General features: G+C 49.2%; 1 protein-coding gene across 1 annotated transcript in view; it reads right to left on the reverse strand.

The window, feature by feature from the left end:
• The window catches only part of LOC142574375 (uncharacterized), an 88662-nt gene that overhangs the window by 37709 nt on the left and 30067 nt on the right, over nucleotides 1-20886 (reverse strand). Inside the window, exons 3-4 of the mRNA XM_075683473.1 lie at nucleotides 8330-8392; nucleotides 5973-6047 (exon numbers count right to left, since the gene is read on the reverse strand). Coding sequence (XP_075539588.1) covers nucleotides 5973-6047; nucleotides 8330-8392 — 138 coding nt within the window. The remainder of the gene's footprint in view (nucleotides 1-5972; nucleotides 6048-8329; nucleotides 8393-20886) is intronic.

Raw genomic sequence — 20886 nt, forward strand, 5'->3', positions numbered from 1 at the left:
AGCTTAAGCACGTACTCCACCACGACTGGGTCGTCGCCCCTGCCTTCCCACGATTCTCGAAGCATGCGAAGCGGAGACCGAAGCGAGCGACCGTACACCAGCTCAGCTGGCGAAAACCCCGTAGCTGCATGCGGCGCGGTCCTTAATGCAAACATCACCCCAGGCAGACACAGCTCCCAGTCAGTTTGATGTTCAAAACACAAGGCTCTCAACACGCGCTTCATGACGGAGTGGAGCTTCTCAACGGAATTCGACTGTGGGTGGTACACTGAGCTGTGTAGCAGCTTTACCCCACACCTTTCGAGAAAAGTTGTCGTCAAAGCGCTAGTAAACACTGTGCCCTGATCTGATTGTATTTCCGCAGGAAAACCAACTCGCGCAAATATGGACAGTAGTGCATTGACTATCTCAACTGAGCTGAGTTCTTTAAGCGGCACTGCTTCAGGGAACTTTGTCGCTGGGCAGATCACATTAAAAATGTGTCTGTACCCCGTGGCTGTTACCGGCAGAGGTCCCACTGTATCAATAACGAGCCGTCTAAAAGGCTCCGTAATGATAGGTACCAACTTCAACGGCGCCCTCGATTTGTCCCCTGGTTTGCCCACCCGCTGACAGGTGTCACAGGTCCTCACGAAATGGTCTGCGTCCCGAAAACACCCTGGCCAATAGTACTCTTGCAAGAGACGGTCCTTAGTTTTCTTAACTCCTAGGTGTCCGGACCACGAACCCCCATGCGTCAAGCGCAACAGATCCTGACGATAGCATTGAGGAACGATCAGCTGATCGAACTCCGCTCCCCTGCGGTCTAGATACTTCCGGTACAGGACTCCACCTCTTTCCACAAAGCGAGCATTTTTCTTGGCGATACCTTCCTTGACAATGCAGCGTACGTTTTCTAGGCTGCCATCCTTTTTTTGCTCGGCTATCAAAGCCGACCGGCTGACTTTTAGCAACCTATCAAGTCCGTCTGACGCAGGCGCGACGAGCAAATCCGCAGATAGCTCTTCTAACTTTCCCTTATCGGGCATTTCCTCTCCAGTATCTGGCGCCTTCAACGCTACAGGCTCAATTTTACTCAGTTCGGGCGTGCTCTGAATATCGGCTTGCTGCGCCTCTGACCCTTTTTCATTGTTGGACAACGTCGGCACCGCAACTGCCGCCTTTGCAGCGAGCTCCCGAACCTTCGATCTGGTTAAGGCCTGAACGCTAGCCTCACCAAACAAAAGCCCCTTCTCGCGCAGGAGGTGATCGGACCTGTTTGAAAATAGGTACGGGTACTGGGGGGGCAGCATAGATGACACTGCCGCCTCCGTCTCAAGCGCTCCGAAAGGTCCTTCAATAAGCACTTTTGCTACCGGCAGACACACGCTATGAGCTTCCACGGCTTGCTTGATCCATGCGCACTCGCCCGTGAACATATGGGGTTCTACGTAAGAGGGGTGAACTACATCCATCGTAGCTGCGGAATCGCGAAGCACTCGGCACTCTTTCCCGTTCACGAGGAGGTCTCGCATGTAAGGCTCGAGAAGCTTCATGTTCTCGTCAGTGCTGCATATTGACAAAAACACAACTTTTGGTTTTGTTTCCGGACACTGCGCCGAAAAGTGACCCGGCTTCTGGCACGTATAACACACGCGCGCTCGCCTCATCTCGAACCGCTTTCTGCGTTTGGCTTCGGCTGCCGCCGTCTCCTTAGGTTCGGTCGCACTGCTTTCACTCGCATCCGCACTACGTGTGTTCCCCTTTGCTCTCATGGGTGTGAACTTCGGCCTCTCAAACTTCGAGCCAAATTCACCCTTTTGACCGTCCTTAGCTCCGCGAGCCCGACGCGTCACAAACTCCTCGGCTAGCTCAGCGGCTTTAGCCACCGTACAAACGTCTGGTCTATCCAAGACCCAGTACCGCACGTTCTCCGGTAACCGACTATAAAACTGTTCTAGCCCGAAACACTGCAGAACTTTCTCGTGGTCACCAAACGCTTTCTCTTCTTTGAGCCACTCCTGCATGTTTGACATAAGCCTGTACGCAAACTCTGTGTATGACTCACTTCTGCCTTTCTCATTTTCCCGAAACTTCCGACGGAACGCCTCCGCTGACAGCCTGTACTTTTTTAGCAGACTCGATTTCACTTTGTCGAAATCCTCTGCCTCCTCTCTATCCAAGCGAGCGACTACGTCGGCCGCCTCGCCGGGTAACAAAGTGAGCAAGCGCTGTGGCCACGTTTCCCGAGAGAACCCCTGCTTCTCCCACGTTCGCTCAAAGTTAACCAGGAACAAACCAATGTCCTCTCCAAGCTTAAACGGCCGCATCAGGTCAGTCATTTTGAACAATACTCGTTCTCCTGCACCGTGTGCCTGACTTCCATTACGAGCGCGTTCCATCTCTACCTCGAGACGCTTCATTTCCAAAGCGTGTTCGCGCTCTTCTTTTTCTTTCTGCTCTTTAAGTTCGCGCTCCTGTCTCTCTTTTTGCTCTCTAAGTTCGCGCTCCTGTCTCTCTTTTTGCTCTTTAAGTTCGCGCTCATGTCTTTTTGACCTCTCCTCAATAGTCTCAAGGCATTCCGACAGCTCGTCATCCTCAGCCTCTAACTCAAGAATAGCCTTTAGCAGTTCTGGTTTTCTGAGTTTGTCTGAGACATCCAGACCCAACTCTCTTGCAAGCTCCAACAATTTCGGTTTGCGCAACGACTTCAAATCCATGGCAGCTGTGAATGCTGCTTTCTCTACTGCCTATTATTGTCTTGCCGCAAACTAACCCGGCAGCAACGACAACCACAATTACCAGCTCTGTTTCTGACACTAACAAAAGCCTGGCAAAGCTCAGAAGAAGAAAGTCCCGCACTCACCAAGCCTCGCAGCCAAGAGTTCAGCGCAGTCGTTCCGCTGCAGGCAACCAGTCATCACACAGGGCTCGTTGCACTGCTCCCGGATCGTTGTTGAGCTGCTCAGCATACAGTCAACTGCATCTCTTCGGTGCTGGCCTCCGTTGTCGCGATCTCACCGCTGGCAGACAGTTGTTGTGGTCGGACTGCTGGTACGAGTTGTTGGGAACTCGGCGCTGACGCCCGTTGTTGCACCTGGGTCGCAAGCCCCAAGGGTAGCGTTGGCCTGGCGGCCTGGGGTACAACGGGAAGCATCCGAAGGTCCCGGCAAAGCATGAGTCGACTGGTAACAACAAAACAACTTGTTTATTCTAACATCGCAAAGAGTTGGCGGTCAGGTCGACCGAAGTAGAGAGACGGGAGAGCACTTTACTCAACAGAAGAAATCGGAGCCCTCCTTTGGCGTCCGGGGGCAGCTGCTTTTATACTCTCGCAGTTGAGGGCAAGAAGGAACCCCTCTATAGACGAGCACGTGACTGTACAATGGGATAAGGTGACGCATACTGTCGTGTCGCCGCCGGTCGGGCACAATGGGGAGGAGAAGGTGGCTCACACTGTCGTGTCGCCGCCGGTCGGGCACAATGGGGAGGAGAAGGTAACTCCTACTGTCGTGTCGCCGCCGGTCGGGCACAATGGGGAGGAGAAGGTGACTCCTACTGTCGTGTCGCCGCCGGTCGGGCACAATGGCACATACACTCACACACGCACATGAAGACACGTGGCATCGGAACATGCCTGGACGCGCTTGGCGGGGAGGCGTAGCGGCGACGCCGAACGGGCCAAAATGTCTGCCGCTTTGTTGCAGCCGCGCCGGCTAAACCGCGCGTCGTAGGCGAAACGTAACACAGTCGAGCAGTTACAGACGGCCGAAGTAACATCGCACCCATGTTTACTACATTACTTACTACGAGGAACGGAGACAAAGAGAAATTTGCACCGTTTTTGTTTTTGAAAAACAACGGAAGTAACTGTAGTCAGTTTATATATATAAAAAAGGATGCGTAGAATACGTGGGCTATGCCACTTTCGCCGTCTGAAGTGCGGTAGAGCGTGGTCTTTAATAATGACTGCCATTAATTATACGTTTGAGAGGTGCAGATGAAGAACAATTCGTAATTATGTCTTATAATCTACGTAAAAAATACCGCCAAGTGTTACGATGAAAGAGCAAGGCTCTAAAATGCGATCTTTCTGCAACATTTAAGCCCGAAATAAGCTGCGCTAAGCTCAAATAACATTTTCTGCGATAGTGCGCGCTCCATAAAGGTTTACCTAAGCTTTAATACATATATGTACTGCTGTGAGCTCATTTAGCATGTGAACACACAAAAAAGCTTGCAGTTTCTCCCGAAAGCGAAGCATCTATGTGATAGCACATTGGTAGACAGCTATATATAGATATAACCGTGTTGACCATGATTTTAAGGTCCGTGAATTTGCAACAAAAACTGAATTGTTGGAGAATGTCTTTCTTCCCTAATACCACTAGGGAATGGAATAGGCTGCCGAGCGATGTTGTAAGGGTTCAATCAAATGAGGCTTTCTTTTTGATGTTGTAGATTTGCATTGCTAAGTTCTTTCCTTTCTTTTTCTTTCTGTTCTTTTTTCTCTTTTTCTTGTCGCTCATAACACTGTCCAGGAGTATAGGTGCCATATGTACTTCTTGTACCCCCCCCCCCAACCCCTCCTGTAATGCCTTGGCGTTGTGGGTTCCTTAATAAATAAATAAATAAATAAATATACGAAGTAATGATAGTACTTTTATCAGCCGCATAAGCTTAGAAACAATCACTTACTGAGTGAATTAACAAGCATGGTGTCAGTGCGCACAAGCAAACATTAACACATAGCACTCAATGAGCACGGACACTCGCTGTCAAAACGCTGGTGTTTGCAAGCGCAGCAGCAGCAGCAGCAGCAGCAGCGAGCGAAGTGGCCATCCTGCCATCTATCGCTTCAACGTAAGAGCGGCAATAACACAGAGCGCACAATGAGCCATCTGCAGATTCCTTCCACGATACGGCGCGCGCGACCACACGAGGCGTGTTGGTGGAGTCGAAGTCGCTCCCCTACCTCCCGCGCTGCCTTCCCGCTTTCCTGCATTTATGGTGCGCGAGATTGAGCCATCATCACCAGTTCCCTTGCGCCCGGTCGCCAGAGTGCGCAGTTGCTGCCGGAGAACACGGCGTTTCGCGCGGAGGAAGACAGCGCGTTTGTTCTCTGCTTTCTTTATCTTCACGCGCGCCAGATTGAGCCACGATTGTCAGCTTCCCTTGCGTGCTTTCACTGGCCCATACAGCGGCGACGCTGTTATCGCCCTTGGACTTTATGCGGAACATCGTGGCGACGACAGCGGCAAAATGCGCCTGGAGTGTCCATAAAACTGCTATCGCAATAATAATACCGACAAACGGAGATATCAGGAGAACACATGAGATTGTCATAAAGCGAATGGTGGAGGATCTTAAGCGCGGTCTATAGACAGGGAGTGCCGGAGCGTGCGGGTGTTCGTGTACCAGGTGGGCTGTCCGCGATTCTCTTATTACCGTGTATGCTTCATGACAGTACAAAATGGTTATGCGGCGAAGCTATTAGGTACGTAAATATAAGCCCCTTGCCGTGACGTCTCCTTGGTTAAGTTTTTGCTGCGTAGACAGGACGTTCGCCTGGCAGCTTTCTGCTTCGGCGGCACGCTTAGAGTATGAAAATCGTCGCAAAACGCTTGCCAGGTGCCGCCGTATGCACACTAATGTCTGTCTACAGATAACCACGATATATAAGTAAAGTTACCGAAAAAGAAAAAAAAAATGCACGATTCCTCCACATGCGCATTGATGGCAGCTGCCTGGCGAACCCTGTGGCCGAAAGACGCCACCAGGGAAAAGCGCGGCGCTTCATATTTATGGAAAGGCACATGGACCGACCATTAGTCTTCTTGAGAGTTTAATTAAACAAAACCGTCAATTTCTGCTACAGTTTCTCCGGCTTAACGGTCGCTTGTCCTAGTTTAGTCCCCAGTACCTCCGTCACAGGAGTAGACGTGTATTAGCAAACGCTCACGTGGATATTGAAATAGCAATGGAATACTCACTGGGTTTATGGTTAGCACAGCATCCCCGAGGTGTTTCATGCAGTTGTAAAGTTGGTCTTGATAAGCAGCCGACTTCTGCGTGATAGATTTGACAAATACATTGAGTGGCTGACTAGTCACTTTGGCTGTGTACAAGGTCCTGGCTTTGACCTTGTACACAGCGTTCCTTTACTAATTCGACACGTTAACACACTTTCCCTCGTTTCCACGCGCTCCCGCCTCACACCCCCTCCCCTTTAGAAGAACCCCACCTATATATACTGTGGCGAGGAAAGCATATGCCGCCTTGAAGAAGACAAGTCCACTTGTCGAAACGTTGGCTCCTGCATTCACCTTGTTCACGTTTTGCTCATTGACTAGTCACTTTGTCACTGAAGGATTGATCATACTGATTCATTTCCATTTCGGAGGAGCATAATGGCATGACTACCTTGATCATCGCACGTGCTACACTGTGAAATTTCTGGATTGCAGCCCTTAGTCCCCGAGTGCACAACCGGCAAAGGCCGGTGGCATGGAGACCGACTAGCCACCGGCCTTTGCCGGTTGTGCACTTGGGGTCTGTGTGTTTCCACTGCTCCAAGAATACATATGCTGAAAAGACACTAACTTGTTTAGCAACACCTTTTGCCGTATAATTTACGCATGACGTACGGTTGCGGGATTTTGTGCTGCTGAACACAGCCGTGGAGCGGAGGCAACATTTTTAGACTACCTTTGAAGAATTGCGTTAAATTACCAATGGAGTCTCTTTATAAGCTGTCTTCTTCAGAGGCGCGTGATTAGCCGGCGGTTTGAAGAAACAACGTGCAAGCACATGGTACGTACCGATCATGCAGACAAGAGTAGGTGGATTACACTATTGTGATTCGCCCAAACCTTTTTGGAGCACCTTTAGGAGAAGCTAGAACTTCACTTTGCAGCGGCAAATGAGGCTTTTGAAGGAATTACGAGGCAAACATTTTCGCACGTAAATATTTAGCGTAGCTAGAACAGGAACATCACTTTCTCCAACGAGAATTGGTGCATGCCCGCGAACATGCATATTTGCTTGTCTATATTGTCCGAGAGCATGAAATTCCGCTATTCCTCTTCATTTTCTGCTGAAAGCCCAAGGTACCTTTAGTCCCGCTGCCTCCCCCCTACGTTCTATATATGCATTATCCGTACAATTAGTATAAGTAATTTTTTCAAGAAGGCTGTCCCTATGCTTTAGTTGTGGTGTCGAGACTAGCAGCAAGCTGGGTAACGGACGTGCGCACTGCGCTAACTTCATTTCGGGGATTATTTTCGAGCGCAGCTCTTAGGCCCCCGTTCCTGCGTTTAGCGTCGGCTGCCTCGGCTTAACCGAGCAAACGAGCACAAAAACCGCGGAACGCAGCGAGGGACGAAAAAAGGTGATAGCGAAGATAGCGCGTGCAGGAAAGCGGGGAAGGAGGGTATGACGAAAGCGGGAGGAGAAAAGCGTAGTGCCTCGCAAGACGGGCTCTACGGAGGATGACCGCTGCGAGATGGCGCAAGAGTACCGCGTCGTCGTCTGTTCAACCATGGCGTGCGGCGAGCGCGTCCGCCGATAATACCTATGCAAACAAAGCGCTGCATGAGCGGAGGTCTGTCTAAGGCGACTGTTGTGAATCGCGCCCACGCGTCATCCACGCGCTGCCTCTCGCGATCTGCCGATTAGCGAGGCAGTCGCGCCGCACTTCGCTCCGTTTGCAGTGTGCCGTATGAAACAGATTGTCTGCACCAGTCGATATAGATGAAAACGTGTATAGAGCTGCGCTCAACTGTCGAATTAGGGGCTATCGTAATTCTCGGTGAATTTTTTACTGCTGAGAAGAAGCGTCTTGATGTTAGCGCTTTCACTACAAGCTAGGTGTTGCATTTGTGCGGCTATACCTGCTGATTTATTTTGCGGTTGGCGTGCATAACCGTTAGGTTCACGGTTGCTTGTGGTTCATAAAATGCAGGGCTAAATAATTGTTCCGTATTTTATGCTCGTATTGTTCAGTTCCTGATGAATAACTCCGTCCTCTATCTGCTGTCCTAAATACAACTCATAAATGCTGTGATTTGCTACAAAAGCAAATATCGACAGACGAAAAACACGAATAGTCGGAATAGATGGTACATTTGAGTACATGAAACTGCTGCTTACGCTAGACACAAATCAAATAATTCTCAAGATAGATTTCCGTCTTCGTGATCCCGTGATTTTGCAAACTGTTTTTCTCTTTAATAAATCTCAGTAACATTTACCATGTTTTCCTCGACAATCTTGCAACAAGGCGTACTCGTTATTTTGTGCTTCACAAACTGCAAAAGCTAAAGCTACAGTGGTACTGAAAGATGCTTACATTTTGGTTGCTCTCTAAAGATGAGTAGCATATCCTTGATGCGGCGCACATTCGATCCATCTCCTGAAAGAGATGAATTATTTCAGGATAAATTATTGAATTATGCTTACAAAGCAGGTCAAATGCAGATGTACTCTCTGTGCAGCTGACTTCACCAAACATCTCTTTAGGCGGTATACCGGGACCAACTTACATCCTCAAGTAGACACCTGAATTTAGTGTGTCTTCTAAGGCAACCAGCTGTTGGCAGGTTGATAGCTGCCTTGCGCAAGTCAGAGCGCACTTCTGCCAGCGTATTCTGTGATGCTAGTTGCTGGTATTCCTGTCTAATAAATGCCTAAAGGTGCTGCACAGCAGCTAAGAAAATTTAGCACCGCTATCCTTAGTTTGACCGGATACACTTGTTGAATATGAGACTGGGCTTGAACTTTAGATATCCTGACTTGGCTAACAAGGTAAAAGAAAGTATATAAAATGGTACTGTGGATTTTTGTGAACACAATGTTTTGCCTCGAGTCCCTAATGTCATTGTTCTGTTTAAATAGAAGCAGGATAATTGTGGCAGCTGTGGACTATTTATTGATCATTATAAACATATTCATTTGTCCTTCTATAGCCTTCTACGCAGAGCCACCGTAACTGGTGGCATATAAGTGAAGTACTAATCATTTTTTGTAATCTGCACGAGCCACCCAGCGAAGTGGTCGATGGGGCATACAAGCCGGTTGGCCGTTCTGTACTCATGCGAACACAGCGAAGGAGTAAGGGTCGGGAGAAAGAGAGAAAAACAATATTTATAGACTGACAGCGACAGACAATTTAAACGAAACACAAAAAACACAACACTAACACACATACACTTAATCTAGATTAATGATGAAGACAAAGGAAATACAACGAAGAATTAACAGCGGATATAAAACTAACGCTACAGAAAGAATACACTTAACGGTTGTCAACTAAATGGAGTTCAAAAGAAAACAAATCATGGCACACGCATCGCCAGGCGGCTGCAGCAAGTCCATAAAGCGTGGAGTCGACGGCGGTGCTTTCCCGAAGAACGCTGGCAAGCCGATCTCGTTGCGGTTGATGCGATTGCTGGGCTGCGTTTCCGGGAGTCTTGCTCTCACGTCTTCCCTCGAGCAGGTTAAGCTGACTTGGGGGGAGCCACCGTGAGCTTCGTTACAGACGTTGGTTTGTCGCCTCTTACGCCAACTAGTAACTCGCAGTTCAGACGCTGCTAGGCGGCCCAGGCGATACTGGACGGCACTAGCTCCTTGAGGCTTCTCAGCAGATTGTTGGCTCAGCTTCTAGATTGCTTAGCTCGGTCTATAACCTGCGTTTGTATAACTTCTCCTTTCCCTAGTTCCCTGTGTTGGGGAACGGCAGATATTGGTGACGATCCAACGAAGTTCACCTGATTGTATCCCGGTTCCTCCCAAGGTCTTGGCTGCGCCCCTTTTAATTAGGGCAAGGGGAATGGGTGATTCCATTCTGCTGATAGAGGTCACGCACTTGTATTGCACCACACACGCACACATTTGAATCCGCGGCGGGCCTCTGTTGTTCGTTCACAAACGCAGGAGAAACGACGGAAGCTGGCCATACGGCGCTGTCAGCCCACTACACTGTCAGCAATTCGTGGACACTGGATTGTACAGAGACGCCACATAGTTCTGAGTATTCGCACCCTTGCCTTCATAGTTAGCTTCTCAATGCACGTGCGGGGCAGAGAATACACAGGGGTACCTGCAAAAAACTGTCGGGGCGTCATTGTCGCGCCGACGACAAAAAGACAATAATCTCTAAACCTGCCTTCGACTTCTTGCGGCCGCTTGCCCCAGTGGCTGTCAATACCCGTCTTGCTCGCCGGGTCCCTATTTCCGCGACTATTTGGCGCGCGTTGATCGGTGCTTCGCCGAATCGAATAATGCCACACCGTGATAGTGAGATATGGGTGAATTCCCATTAACTGGATTTTTAAGGTGCTCCAGTATTCAATATCCATTTGAAAATCGGCATGTTCCCTCAAACGTCTTGTATCTGCTTCATTTCTGTTCGGTTGGTTCTGCGAGCAAACACATACGTACTGAACTTCTTCGATAGCAAAAACATCCCGCACCATGAAGCTGGTCATTCTGCTAGCTGTAGTGTTCTCAAAGAAATATTAGAAGCCGAATTTGTATTGAACCGCGAACAACTGTTCGTGTTTCTGGGAAAACATTTGAAAGGATAAGACCCATTCTTCATTGTGTACAATGCCGCGCGAGGTTGCTGGTCGGGCCGAGTGAGCCGCTTGTGAGTTACAGACGATTCAGAGGACTTCTGCTCTATCGGCGGCAGAAACAACGCGGTCATATGACACGTTACAAGGCGAACGTACAGAGTTCGCTTAGCTATACTAGTGCTGCATACGCAGCACTGAGCAAAGTAGTAAGGTGTAATACTAGGACTGTGTGTATTCCTTTAATGATGCTTGAATATAAGCCCGGTGACATAAACGAAGTAAACAATCCAAGCGTCTATATAAATGGTGATAAAAAAATGCGCGATACCGCAGGGACCAGTAGCGGTGGTTAAAATATTACCAATTAAAAACGTTGACGTTGTGTATGCTGTATTGACACTTGTACGACATCTGTCGTGCTGGCACGCATTAGTCACTGAAGCCGAAATTTTTGTAGGCTTTTCTAACGCTCCGTGTTGTGTCGTAAAATGGCGTGCTCGCTTGTTTTCTGCGCCTTTGACGCACATGTTGAATTTATCATTAAATAAAAATTGCAGCGAAGTCATGTTTCCAACGTTGAAATATTACCACGATAATTCCTATAAATTATTTGCCATCTTCACGCAACTTGGTGTGTGCCCGTGGGCGTTAGGTACAATCAACAAAATTTTACGGACCACGGGATCTCAGAAAACGTTCCATTTCTAAGCAGCCTGTAACGGTAGTCAGTGATACCAAACATCATAATGCTGATAACATATGGAAAACTAAAAGCAGCAATCGAGGGAGGTGAGGTTGATGTTCGTCGAACTGACGAAGATCATCCGCCGCCGACGAAGACGCCGAAACAACGACGTATCAACGAGACGCCGCCATCCGGACGAAGCCTAGCTAGAAGCAAACAATACTCCGACAAAAGAAGACCTGACGACGCGACATTCCAGGCACACGTCAACACGACGCTGCCGTGATCCGACGCCGTGACCTAACTACAACGAAAAACAAAGAACCGCTGACCTCGACGTGCTTATCAATGGGCATGCAGTCACCGCCTTAAAGGACACAGGAGTCGGCTACTCCGTTATGAGCGGTCTCCCTTTCCACACAGTTGAGTAAAATTAAGACTTCATCGGAAGGCCCGCAAATTCAGACAGCTAGGGGACAACTAATAACGCCGACGGGAATCTGCATGTCAATAATTACGGTTAATGACCGGAAATACCCTGCCATTTCGTCATCCTCCAACAGTGTTCCCGAGTCGTCATTCTCGGCATGCACTTCCTGAACCTGAAGTCGAACTTCAACCTGAAGTCAAAGTAGATAACGCTCTCGGAAGATCAAGCGATACCACCGGAGGGCTGTCATAGACACCACGCTTTGAGTGTGCTCGAAGATCAAGTGAGCCTCGAGCCTCGCTTCAGCTTTATTATTTCCGTCGGCACCTAAACACCCGCAGACGCAGAAGGCGTCCTCGAGGGCGACCAAAGCCTACTGCTCAAATGTGAAATTTGCATCACAAGAGGGATCGCTCGGCTGCACGGAGGGAAAGCGAGAGTGATGTGACAAATTTCAGCCAGGAGTTCATGCACATCAACAAGAGCACGACGATAGCGTACATCGAGGAAATTGGAAACCGGCTATGCGTTTGTTCTCTAGGATTCTGCCGCATCTACCCCGACGATCATAGTTCCCGAACCAGACTTCGACATCAATCCAAATCTCTCTATGATTAAGCAGCAACAGCTCAGAAGTATGCTCGGACGATACAAATGCTGCTTTCCGACGTCATCGAGGATTTGACAAACACCAGTCGCAAAGCACCGCGTAACAACCGAACAGTGCACTCGACCACTCCGCCAGAGCCTTTACCGAGTTTCGACGCGACATCGTGAAGCTATAAGACAAGTCGACGAAATGCTGCGTGACGACATGATCCAGCCGTCTAAAATCCCGTGGGCTTTTAGATGGAACCCTACGTTTCTGCGTCGATTATCATCGACTGAACAAGAACACGTAGAAGGACGTATACCCTATTTCACGGATAGACAACACCTTGGATCGGCTCTGCAATTTAAAATACTTCTCGTAGATGGACCTCAAGTCTGGCTACTAGGAAATACAAGTCGACGAGAGAGATTGCGAAAAGACCGCTTTCATCACGCCAGATGGTCTCTACGAGTTCAAGGTGATGCCATTTGGACTGTGCTGGGCGCTTCCAACGTTGCAGCGCGTGACGGACGCGGTGGTAATATGATTGAAGTGGCAGACCGATCTTGTTTACTTGGATGACATCTTCGTCTACGCCGGCAATTTCGACAATCACCTTAGGCGGCTTGCAACAGCAATAGAGGCCAAAAAGTCATCAGCGCTCACTCTGAAGACAGGAAAGTGCCGCTTGGCATGCAATGAGCTTCTGTTCCTTGGCCACGTCATCAACAGATCTGGGGTCCGTCCCGACTCGCAGAAGACAGCTGCCATTACAAAGTTCCAGCAGCCCAGCGACAAGAAGGCAGTGCGTACATTTGTCGTAGATTGACAGGCGCTTTGTCAATGACTTTTCAAGCATCGCTGAGCCGCTGACACATCCAACTAAATGTGATGTCGAGTTCAAGTGGGAAACGCTGCAGGCCGGCGCATTTCAAGAACTCAAAGGACGCACTTCGACGAGGACGCCGATGCTGAGATACACACTGACGCCAGTAGCTTAGGCCTCGGTGCATCCCTAGTCCAGAGGAAAGACGAACTTGAACGGGTGGTAGCTTGCGCTAGCCGGTCGCTGTCAAAAGCAGAAGGCAATTGTTTTATCACCGAAAATGAATGCCTCTCCATCGTTCGGGCTACAGCAAAATTTCGGTCTTACCTATACGGCAGGCGAAACACAGTCGTCAGGGACAATCACGCGTTGTGTTGACTAGCGAATTTAAAGGAACCCTCAGGACGGCTGGTGCGGTGGAGCCTCAGATTGCAAGAATAAGACATCACTGTCAAGTCCGCACTAAAACACTCCGATGCCGATTACCTATCACGCTCCCCTATTGACCCGCCGCCGCAAGATGACGAGGATGATCACGCCTTTCTTATAATAAGAAGCGCGGAAGACTTCGTTTAACAGTAACGAGCAGACATGGAGCTAAAGAAATTATGGGGTTTTACGTGCCAAAACCACTTTCTGATTATGAGGCACGCCTTTGTGGGGGACTCCGGAAATTTCGACCACCTGGGGTTCTTTAACGTGCACCTAAATCTAAGTACACGGGTGTTTTCGCATTTCGCCCCCATCGAAATGCGGCCGCTGTGGCCGGGATTCGATCCCGCGACCTCGTGCTCAGCAGCCTAACACCATAGCCACTGAGCAACCATGGCGGGTCGGAGCTAAAAAGCCTCGTCGAGTATTTGGAAGGGACGTTGTCCCTAGGGTATTTAGGCAAGGATTGTCATCGCTCTCGCTTCGAAACAACCTACTCGTATAGAAGAACCTCTCACTAGACCACGCCAACTACTTTCTTGTTGTTCCCGCAGCGCTGCGTCCAGAAGTACTGCACGCCCTACATGACGATCCGACCGCTGAGCACCTCGGTTTCTCCCGCACGGTATCGAGGATACAAGAAAGGTATTACTGGCCGCGCCTAACCGCCGATGTCGCCCGTTACGTCAAGACATGTCGAGACTGTCAGTGACGCAAGACACCACCGACAAGGCCAGCGGGATTACTACAGCCGATCGAGCCTCCTTGCCGACCATTTCAGCAGATCGGCGTGGACTTGCTGGGACCCTTTCCGACGTCAACATCCGGAAAGAAGTGGATCGTCGTGGCAACAGACTACGTCACCCGCTTCGCTGAAATGAAAGCTCTGCCGAAGGTAGCGCAGCCGAAGCAGCGAAATCCTTCGTCGAGCACATCCTGCTGAGACATGGCGCCCCAGAAGTCCTCATCACCGACAGAGGAACGGCCTTCACATCAGAGCTCACTCAAGCCATTCTGCAATACAGCCAGACAACCCACAGGAGGACAACTGCCTGCCACCAACCAACGAATGGTCTTACGGAGCGACTGAATAAGACCCTCGCCGACATGCTAGCAATGTACGTCAACGTCGCGCACAAGACCTGTGATGCCGTCCTGTTTTGCGTAACTTTCGCTTACAACACGGCAGTGCAATAAATAGCAAGGGTCACGCCTTACAAGCAGGTTTACGGTAGGAACCTGACGACGACTCTCGACGCTGTGCTGCCGCACATTGCCGATGAAGGGGATTTTGACGTCGCCAGCTATCTCCAGCACGCCGAAGAAGCCCGACAGCTGGCCCGCCTGCGGATGAAGAACTAGCAGAGGACCAACGGTCGACACTACAACCTTCGACGACACTACGTCGAGTACCAGCCCGGTAACCGTGTTTGGGTTTCGACCCTGATACGCCAATGAGGGCTTAGCGAGAAGCTTTTACGCCGCTCTTTCGGACACCACAAGATCATCCGACGCATTTGCGCACTCGACTATGAGGTCGTACCAGATGGCATTTCGCTATCACAGCGGCGCCACCTACTACGTGAAATAGTCCATATTGTGCGTCTTAAGCCGTTCTAGCAGCGCTAACAAACTTTAGAACTTTGCATAGCTGAACTCTGAACCTTCTTTATATGGACTGTGTTACTTTGAACTTCGTTTCTTTGTTGTTTTGTTACTTTTGTTTAATAAGCGTCCTTTTGTGTTTCTCGCTGATATGTTTGTAGCACCGGGACGACGCTTTTAAAAGGGAGGTATTGACACGCGTACTTTTATCTTTATCGGGTGACCACCTTTCGCCACGTAACAAATGTTATCGCATAGCGCAGGACGCGCCTGTATGTGTACGAAGTTTCTCGAAAGTTATAGATGGTTCTACCCGCTGTCTGTTGTCACCGCACCTTATGTAATCTGATTTGATCGCTCCACGCGAATGGTGATGAAGTTTCTGGAAGACACGCGGGCACCAGCGATTACTCTTGTACCTTCGATTACTGATGTATAAAAGCCGACGTGCTGGACTCACTGATCAGGTGTTCGACGATCACCGACAGTGTTCGCCGCTGTCGCCATTCTTTGAGTGTAGCCTGTTTTTTGAGGGCACAAGTTCAGCCAATAAATATTTATTTTCGCCATTTACAGTTTTGCTACTGTGTTTGTCACAATCACTACTACGGAACAGTATGGTTGCCTATACTTCTACGCGTTCACGGATAGCATACGGCCGTCCTTGAGGACTGATTGCTAAATGCGCAAGATTCGGAAACAGGACCGCACACAGTAATAGACACACAGAAATATCGAGCGCAGACTACCAACCGGTTTGTTTCAATGTAAGGGTGTTCGAAATATGACATTACAAGACAAGCCAAATGTACAGGTGGATACACATCGAAAACAAAGCATGGATACCCGTCCCCACGTTCCCACACAAATATCTAAGGCATCCGATTAATCAAAAACGACATTTCTGCATGGAACATTGATGTTGATGTGGCATTGACACACGCACTACCTCTTCTTTTGACCAAAACCTCAGTGTCCTTTATCTCTGTGAAAAAGGACGACCAGCGAAAATATGTATGGGGGCCTTTAACGGTGAATGACACCTCCGCCGCTAGTCGGCCCCGTATTGCACTATCTTTGGGATTGGCCCACGTGTGAAATATTGTTGGTCTACACGCGGACGCGATCTGCAGATCCTAGCCATAGACAGCTCCGCTGTAGAAACGCTTCCAAAGTCTCTCCGGGTGCATGTATTCTTCATTCTGTCCAGTATCTTGGTAAGACGAAAATTTCGCCTCCGAGGTGCAGGCAGTGCAACGCTTGGGCAGCTTGGCTCTTTATTATTGTTGATGGTCCGTTGAAGTTGATGCTTCCGTGCCCGGTCATTTACGGAGCGTCCCGTCTGCCCTACGCAGGATTTGCCACTGGTTACCGGGACCTCGTATACCACTCCCACAGTGTGCCAGCTGCAGCCAGAACCGCTGGTGCGTTCGTCGCGTGAAATATGCGAACACAACCGCGTAAGTTCTTGCGGTGCCAATAACACCATGCATATGCCGGGGTGGTTCGGAACCTTCTTCAGGGTTGGCGTAACCCTTTGTAAGTAACCGACTACTTGCAGTTTCGGCTTTCTGCGCAAGGTGTCGGGCTCCTTCCGCCGCTGCTTTCGTGAGCGCGTTCTTTCCTAATTACTCACACACAAAAGAAAGTTCTGTCCAATGCGGGGAAGTGTATCTATCTATCATTCGATTTCACGCACCGTGGTTGCTAAGTGGCTATGGTGCTCGGCTGCTGCGCACAAGGTCACGGGATCAGATCCCCACCACGGCGGCCGCATTTCGATTGGGGCGAAAATAGTCCTGTACTTAGATTTAGGCGCACGTTAAGGAAGCCTAGGTGGTGCAAATTTCTGAAGCGCCCCACCACGGCATGCGCCATAATCAGAACATGGTTTTGGCATGTAAAATCCCATAATTTCATTTTTTTCTATCGATATTTATGCGCTCACTTTCGGGCTATGCTTTAATGCCATATTTTGAAACGCCCAACGTTGCATAAAGATAGAACACTTGCGAAGAGAAAGAGGTGCTATTTTCTCCAGCCCTTTAGGGAGCGCGCTAGGTCCTTGGGGAAGAGGAGAGGGATATACAGAAGAGAGAGGAGGTTGTGTATGCTGTATTGACAATTGTACGACATCTGTCATCACTCGACATCAATGGCGGACAGGCCGCCATTGGAATATGAACCTGGGAACGTTTAACGCAAGAACGTTATCTAGTGAGGCGAGTCCAGCAGTGCTATTGGAGGAATTAGAGGACAGTAAATGGGATATAATAGGGCTCGGTGAAGTTAGTAGGCCAAAAGAGGCATATACAGTGCTAAAAAGCGGGCGCGTCCTGTGGTACCGGGGCTTAGCGGAGAGACGAGAACTAGGAGTCGGATTCCTGATTAATAAGAATATAGCTTGTAACCTACAGGAATTCTATAGCATTAACGAGAGGGGGGCAGTTCTTGTTGTGAAACTCTATAAGAGGTACAAAATCAAGGTTGTACAGGTCTACGCCCCTACATCCAGTCATGATGACCAGGAAGTCGAAAGCTTCTATGAAGACGTGGAATCGACGATGGGTAGACTGAAAACTAAATGTACTATACTAATGGGCGACTTCAATGCGAAGGTAGGCAAGAAGCAGGCTGGAGACAAGTCAATGGGGAAATATGGCATAGGCACTTGGAATAGCAGGGGAGAGTTATTAGTAGAGTTTGCGGAACAAAATAACATGGGGATAATGAATACCTTCTTCCGCAAGCAGGATAGCCGAAAGTGGACGTGGCGGAGCCCGAACGGCGAGACTAGAAATGAAATAGACCTCATACACTGCGCTAACCCTGGCATCATGGCACCATAGGATGGTAAGAACTCAAATTAGCCTAGACCTGAGAAGGGAACGGAAGAAACTGGTACATAAGAAGGCGATCAATGAATTAGCGGTAAGAGGGAAAATAGAGGAATTCCAGATCAAGCTACAGAACAGGTATTCGGCTTTAACTCAGGAAGAGGACCTTAGTGTTGAAGCAATGAACGACAATCTTGTGGGCATCATTAAGGAGTGTGCAATAGAAGTCGGTGGTAACTCCGTTAGACAGGATATCAGTAAGCTATCGCAGGAGACGAAATATTTGATCAAGAAACGCCAATGTATGCAAGCCTCTAACCGTACAGCTAGAATACCACTGGAAGAACATTCGAAGGTAATCAACAAGCGTAAGACAGCTGACGTAAGGAAGCATAATATGGATAGAATTGAACATGCTCTCAGGAACGGAGGAAGTCTAAAATCATTGAAGAAGAAACTAGGAATTGGCAAGAATCAGATGTATGCGTTAAGAGACAAAGCCGGCAATATCATTACTATTATGGATGAGATAGTTCAAGTGGCTGAGGAGTTCTATAGAGATTTATACAGTACCAGTGGCACCCACGACGATAATGGAAGAGAGAATAGTCTAGAGGAATTCGAAATCCCACAGGTAACGCCGGAAGAAGTAAAGAAAGTCTTGGGAGGTATGCAAAGGCGGAAGGCGGCTAGGGAGGATCAGGTAACAGCAGATTTGTTGAACGATGGTGGGCAGATTGTTTTAGAGAAACTGGCCACTCTGTATACGCAATGCCTCATGACCTCGAGCATACCGGAATCTTGGAAGAATGCTAACATCATCCTAATCCATAAGAGAGGAGACGCCAAAGATTTGAAAAATTATAGACCGATCAGCTTACTGTCAGTTGCCTACAAACTATTTACTAAGGTAATCGCAAACGGAATCAGGAACACCTTAGACTTCTGTCAAGCAAAGGACCAGGCAGGATTCCGTAAAGGCTACTCAACAACATATCACATTCACACTATCAATCAAGTGATAGACAAATGTGCGGGATAGAAGCAACCCTTATATATAGCTTTCATTGATTACGAGAAAGCGTTTGATTCTGTCCAAACGTCAGCAGTGATGGAGGCATCACGGAATCAGAGTGTAGACGAGCCGTATGTAACAATCCTGAAAGACATCTATAGCGGCTCCACAGCCACCGTAGTCCTCCATAAAGAAAGCAACAGAATTCGAATAAGGAAAGGCGTCAGGCAGGGAGATACGATCTCTCAAATGCTATTCACAGCGTGTTCACAGGAGGTATTCAGAGACCTGGATTGGGAAGAATTGGGAATAAAAGTTAATGGAGAATACCTTAGTAACTTGTGACTCGCTGATGATATTGCCTTGCTTAGTAACACATGTGACCAATTGAAATGCATGCTCACTGACGTGGAGAGGCAAAGCAGAAAGGAAGGTATAAAAATTAATCTGCAGAAAACTAAAGTAATGTTTAACAGTCTCGGAAGAGAACAGCAGTTTACGATAGGTAGCGAGGCACTAGAAGTGGTAAGCGAATACATCTACTTAGGGCAGGTAGTAACCGCGGATCCGGTTCAGGAGACTGAAATAATTAGAAGAATAAGAATGGGCTGAAGTGTGTTTGGCAGGAATTCTTAGATATTGAATAGCAGGTTGCCATTATCCCTCAAGAGAAAATTGTATGACAGCTGTGTCTTACCAGTAGTCACGTACGGGGCAGAAACCTGGAGGCTTACGAAAAGGGTTCTACTTAAACTGAGGACGACGCAACGAGCTATAGAAAGAAGAATGACGGGTGTAACGTTAAGGGATAAGAAAAGAGCAGATCGGGTGAGGGAACAAACGCGAGTTAATGACACCTTAGTTGAAAGCAAGAAAAAGAAATACGGGGGGGGGGGGGGCATGGGCAGGGCATGCAATGAGGAGGGAAGATAACCGATGCGGATTAAGGGTTACGTACTGGATTTCGAGGGAAGGGAAGCGTAGCAGGGGGCGGCGGAAAGTTAGGTGTCCGGATGAGGTTAAGAAGTTTGCAGGGACGACATGGCCACAATTAGTACATGACCGGGGTTGTTGGAGAAGTATGGGAGAGGCCTTTGCCCTGCAGTGGGCGTAACCAGGCTGATGATGATGATGAGGAGGAGGAAGAGCTTTAGGCGTTCAGAAAGAACCTGTCGCTGTCAGCGATGGCCAGGCGGCGCATTCACAAGTTACAGGACAGCGCCGTGAGCGCCAGGAACGTGAGAACGTACCTGAAGGCAGAACTGTGGTGCCAGCTGGAGAACTGCAGCTGTGATGTCGAGAGCGCAGGGAGTCCCAGGCGTCGAAATGATGTGCGGAGAGAATCCCTGTCTTAGGAGAAACGGACATGCTCGATTTTTTTCTGCCTCGCCACAATCTGATAGGCCGGGGATGGAGCCAGGCATTTGCTGTACCTCCGGGAGGCCGTTCAGGAAGAGCCGGTGCGGAAGCGCAGCGGGAGAGACCACTCCTAGCTTTTGAGGCCGCGACCAGGAAGTGGACGGAAGGAGGAGGGAGTTGATCCGAGTGAGTGCCGTAAGGTTCTTCTGCGACATGTGTTTTGCATAGCCGAAGGCCGTTACAGCGGTGCCGACTGGTACAGTGCCGTGGTCTCCTGCCTCTGCCAGGGCGTCAGCCTCCTCGTTGTCCTGGAGGCTGACGGGAGAGGGAAGCCACTGCAGGGAGTGCTTCAAGCCAGTACAAGTGCGCGAAGCTTTTCCGTCAGCAGGGCAACGCTAAAGCCAGCGGTCGCCGGTCGTTGGAGAGCCGGGAGCACCCGTAGCGGGTCGAAGGTGATCATGACCGGATTATTCGGGGTCCTCCACCGGCAGTTCGGCAGCCAGATGCGTGCCAGCCATCTGAACAGTAGTGGGGCGTGCTGAGAAAGGC

The sequence above is a fragment of the Dermacentor variabilis genome, chromosome 3 (genome assembly GCF_050947875.1).
Source record: "Dermacentor variabilis isolate Ectoservices chromosome 3, ASM5094787v1, whole genome shotgun sequence".
NCBI classification, from domain to species: domain Eukaryota; kingdom Metazoa; phylum Arthropoda; class Arachnida; order Ixodida; family Ixodidae; genus Dermacentor; species Dermacentor variabilis.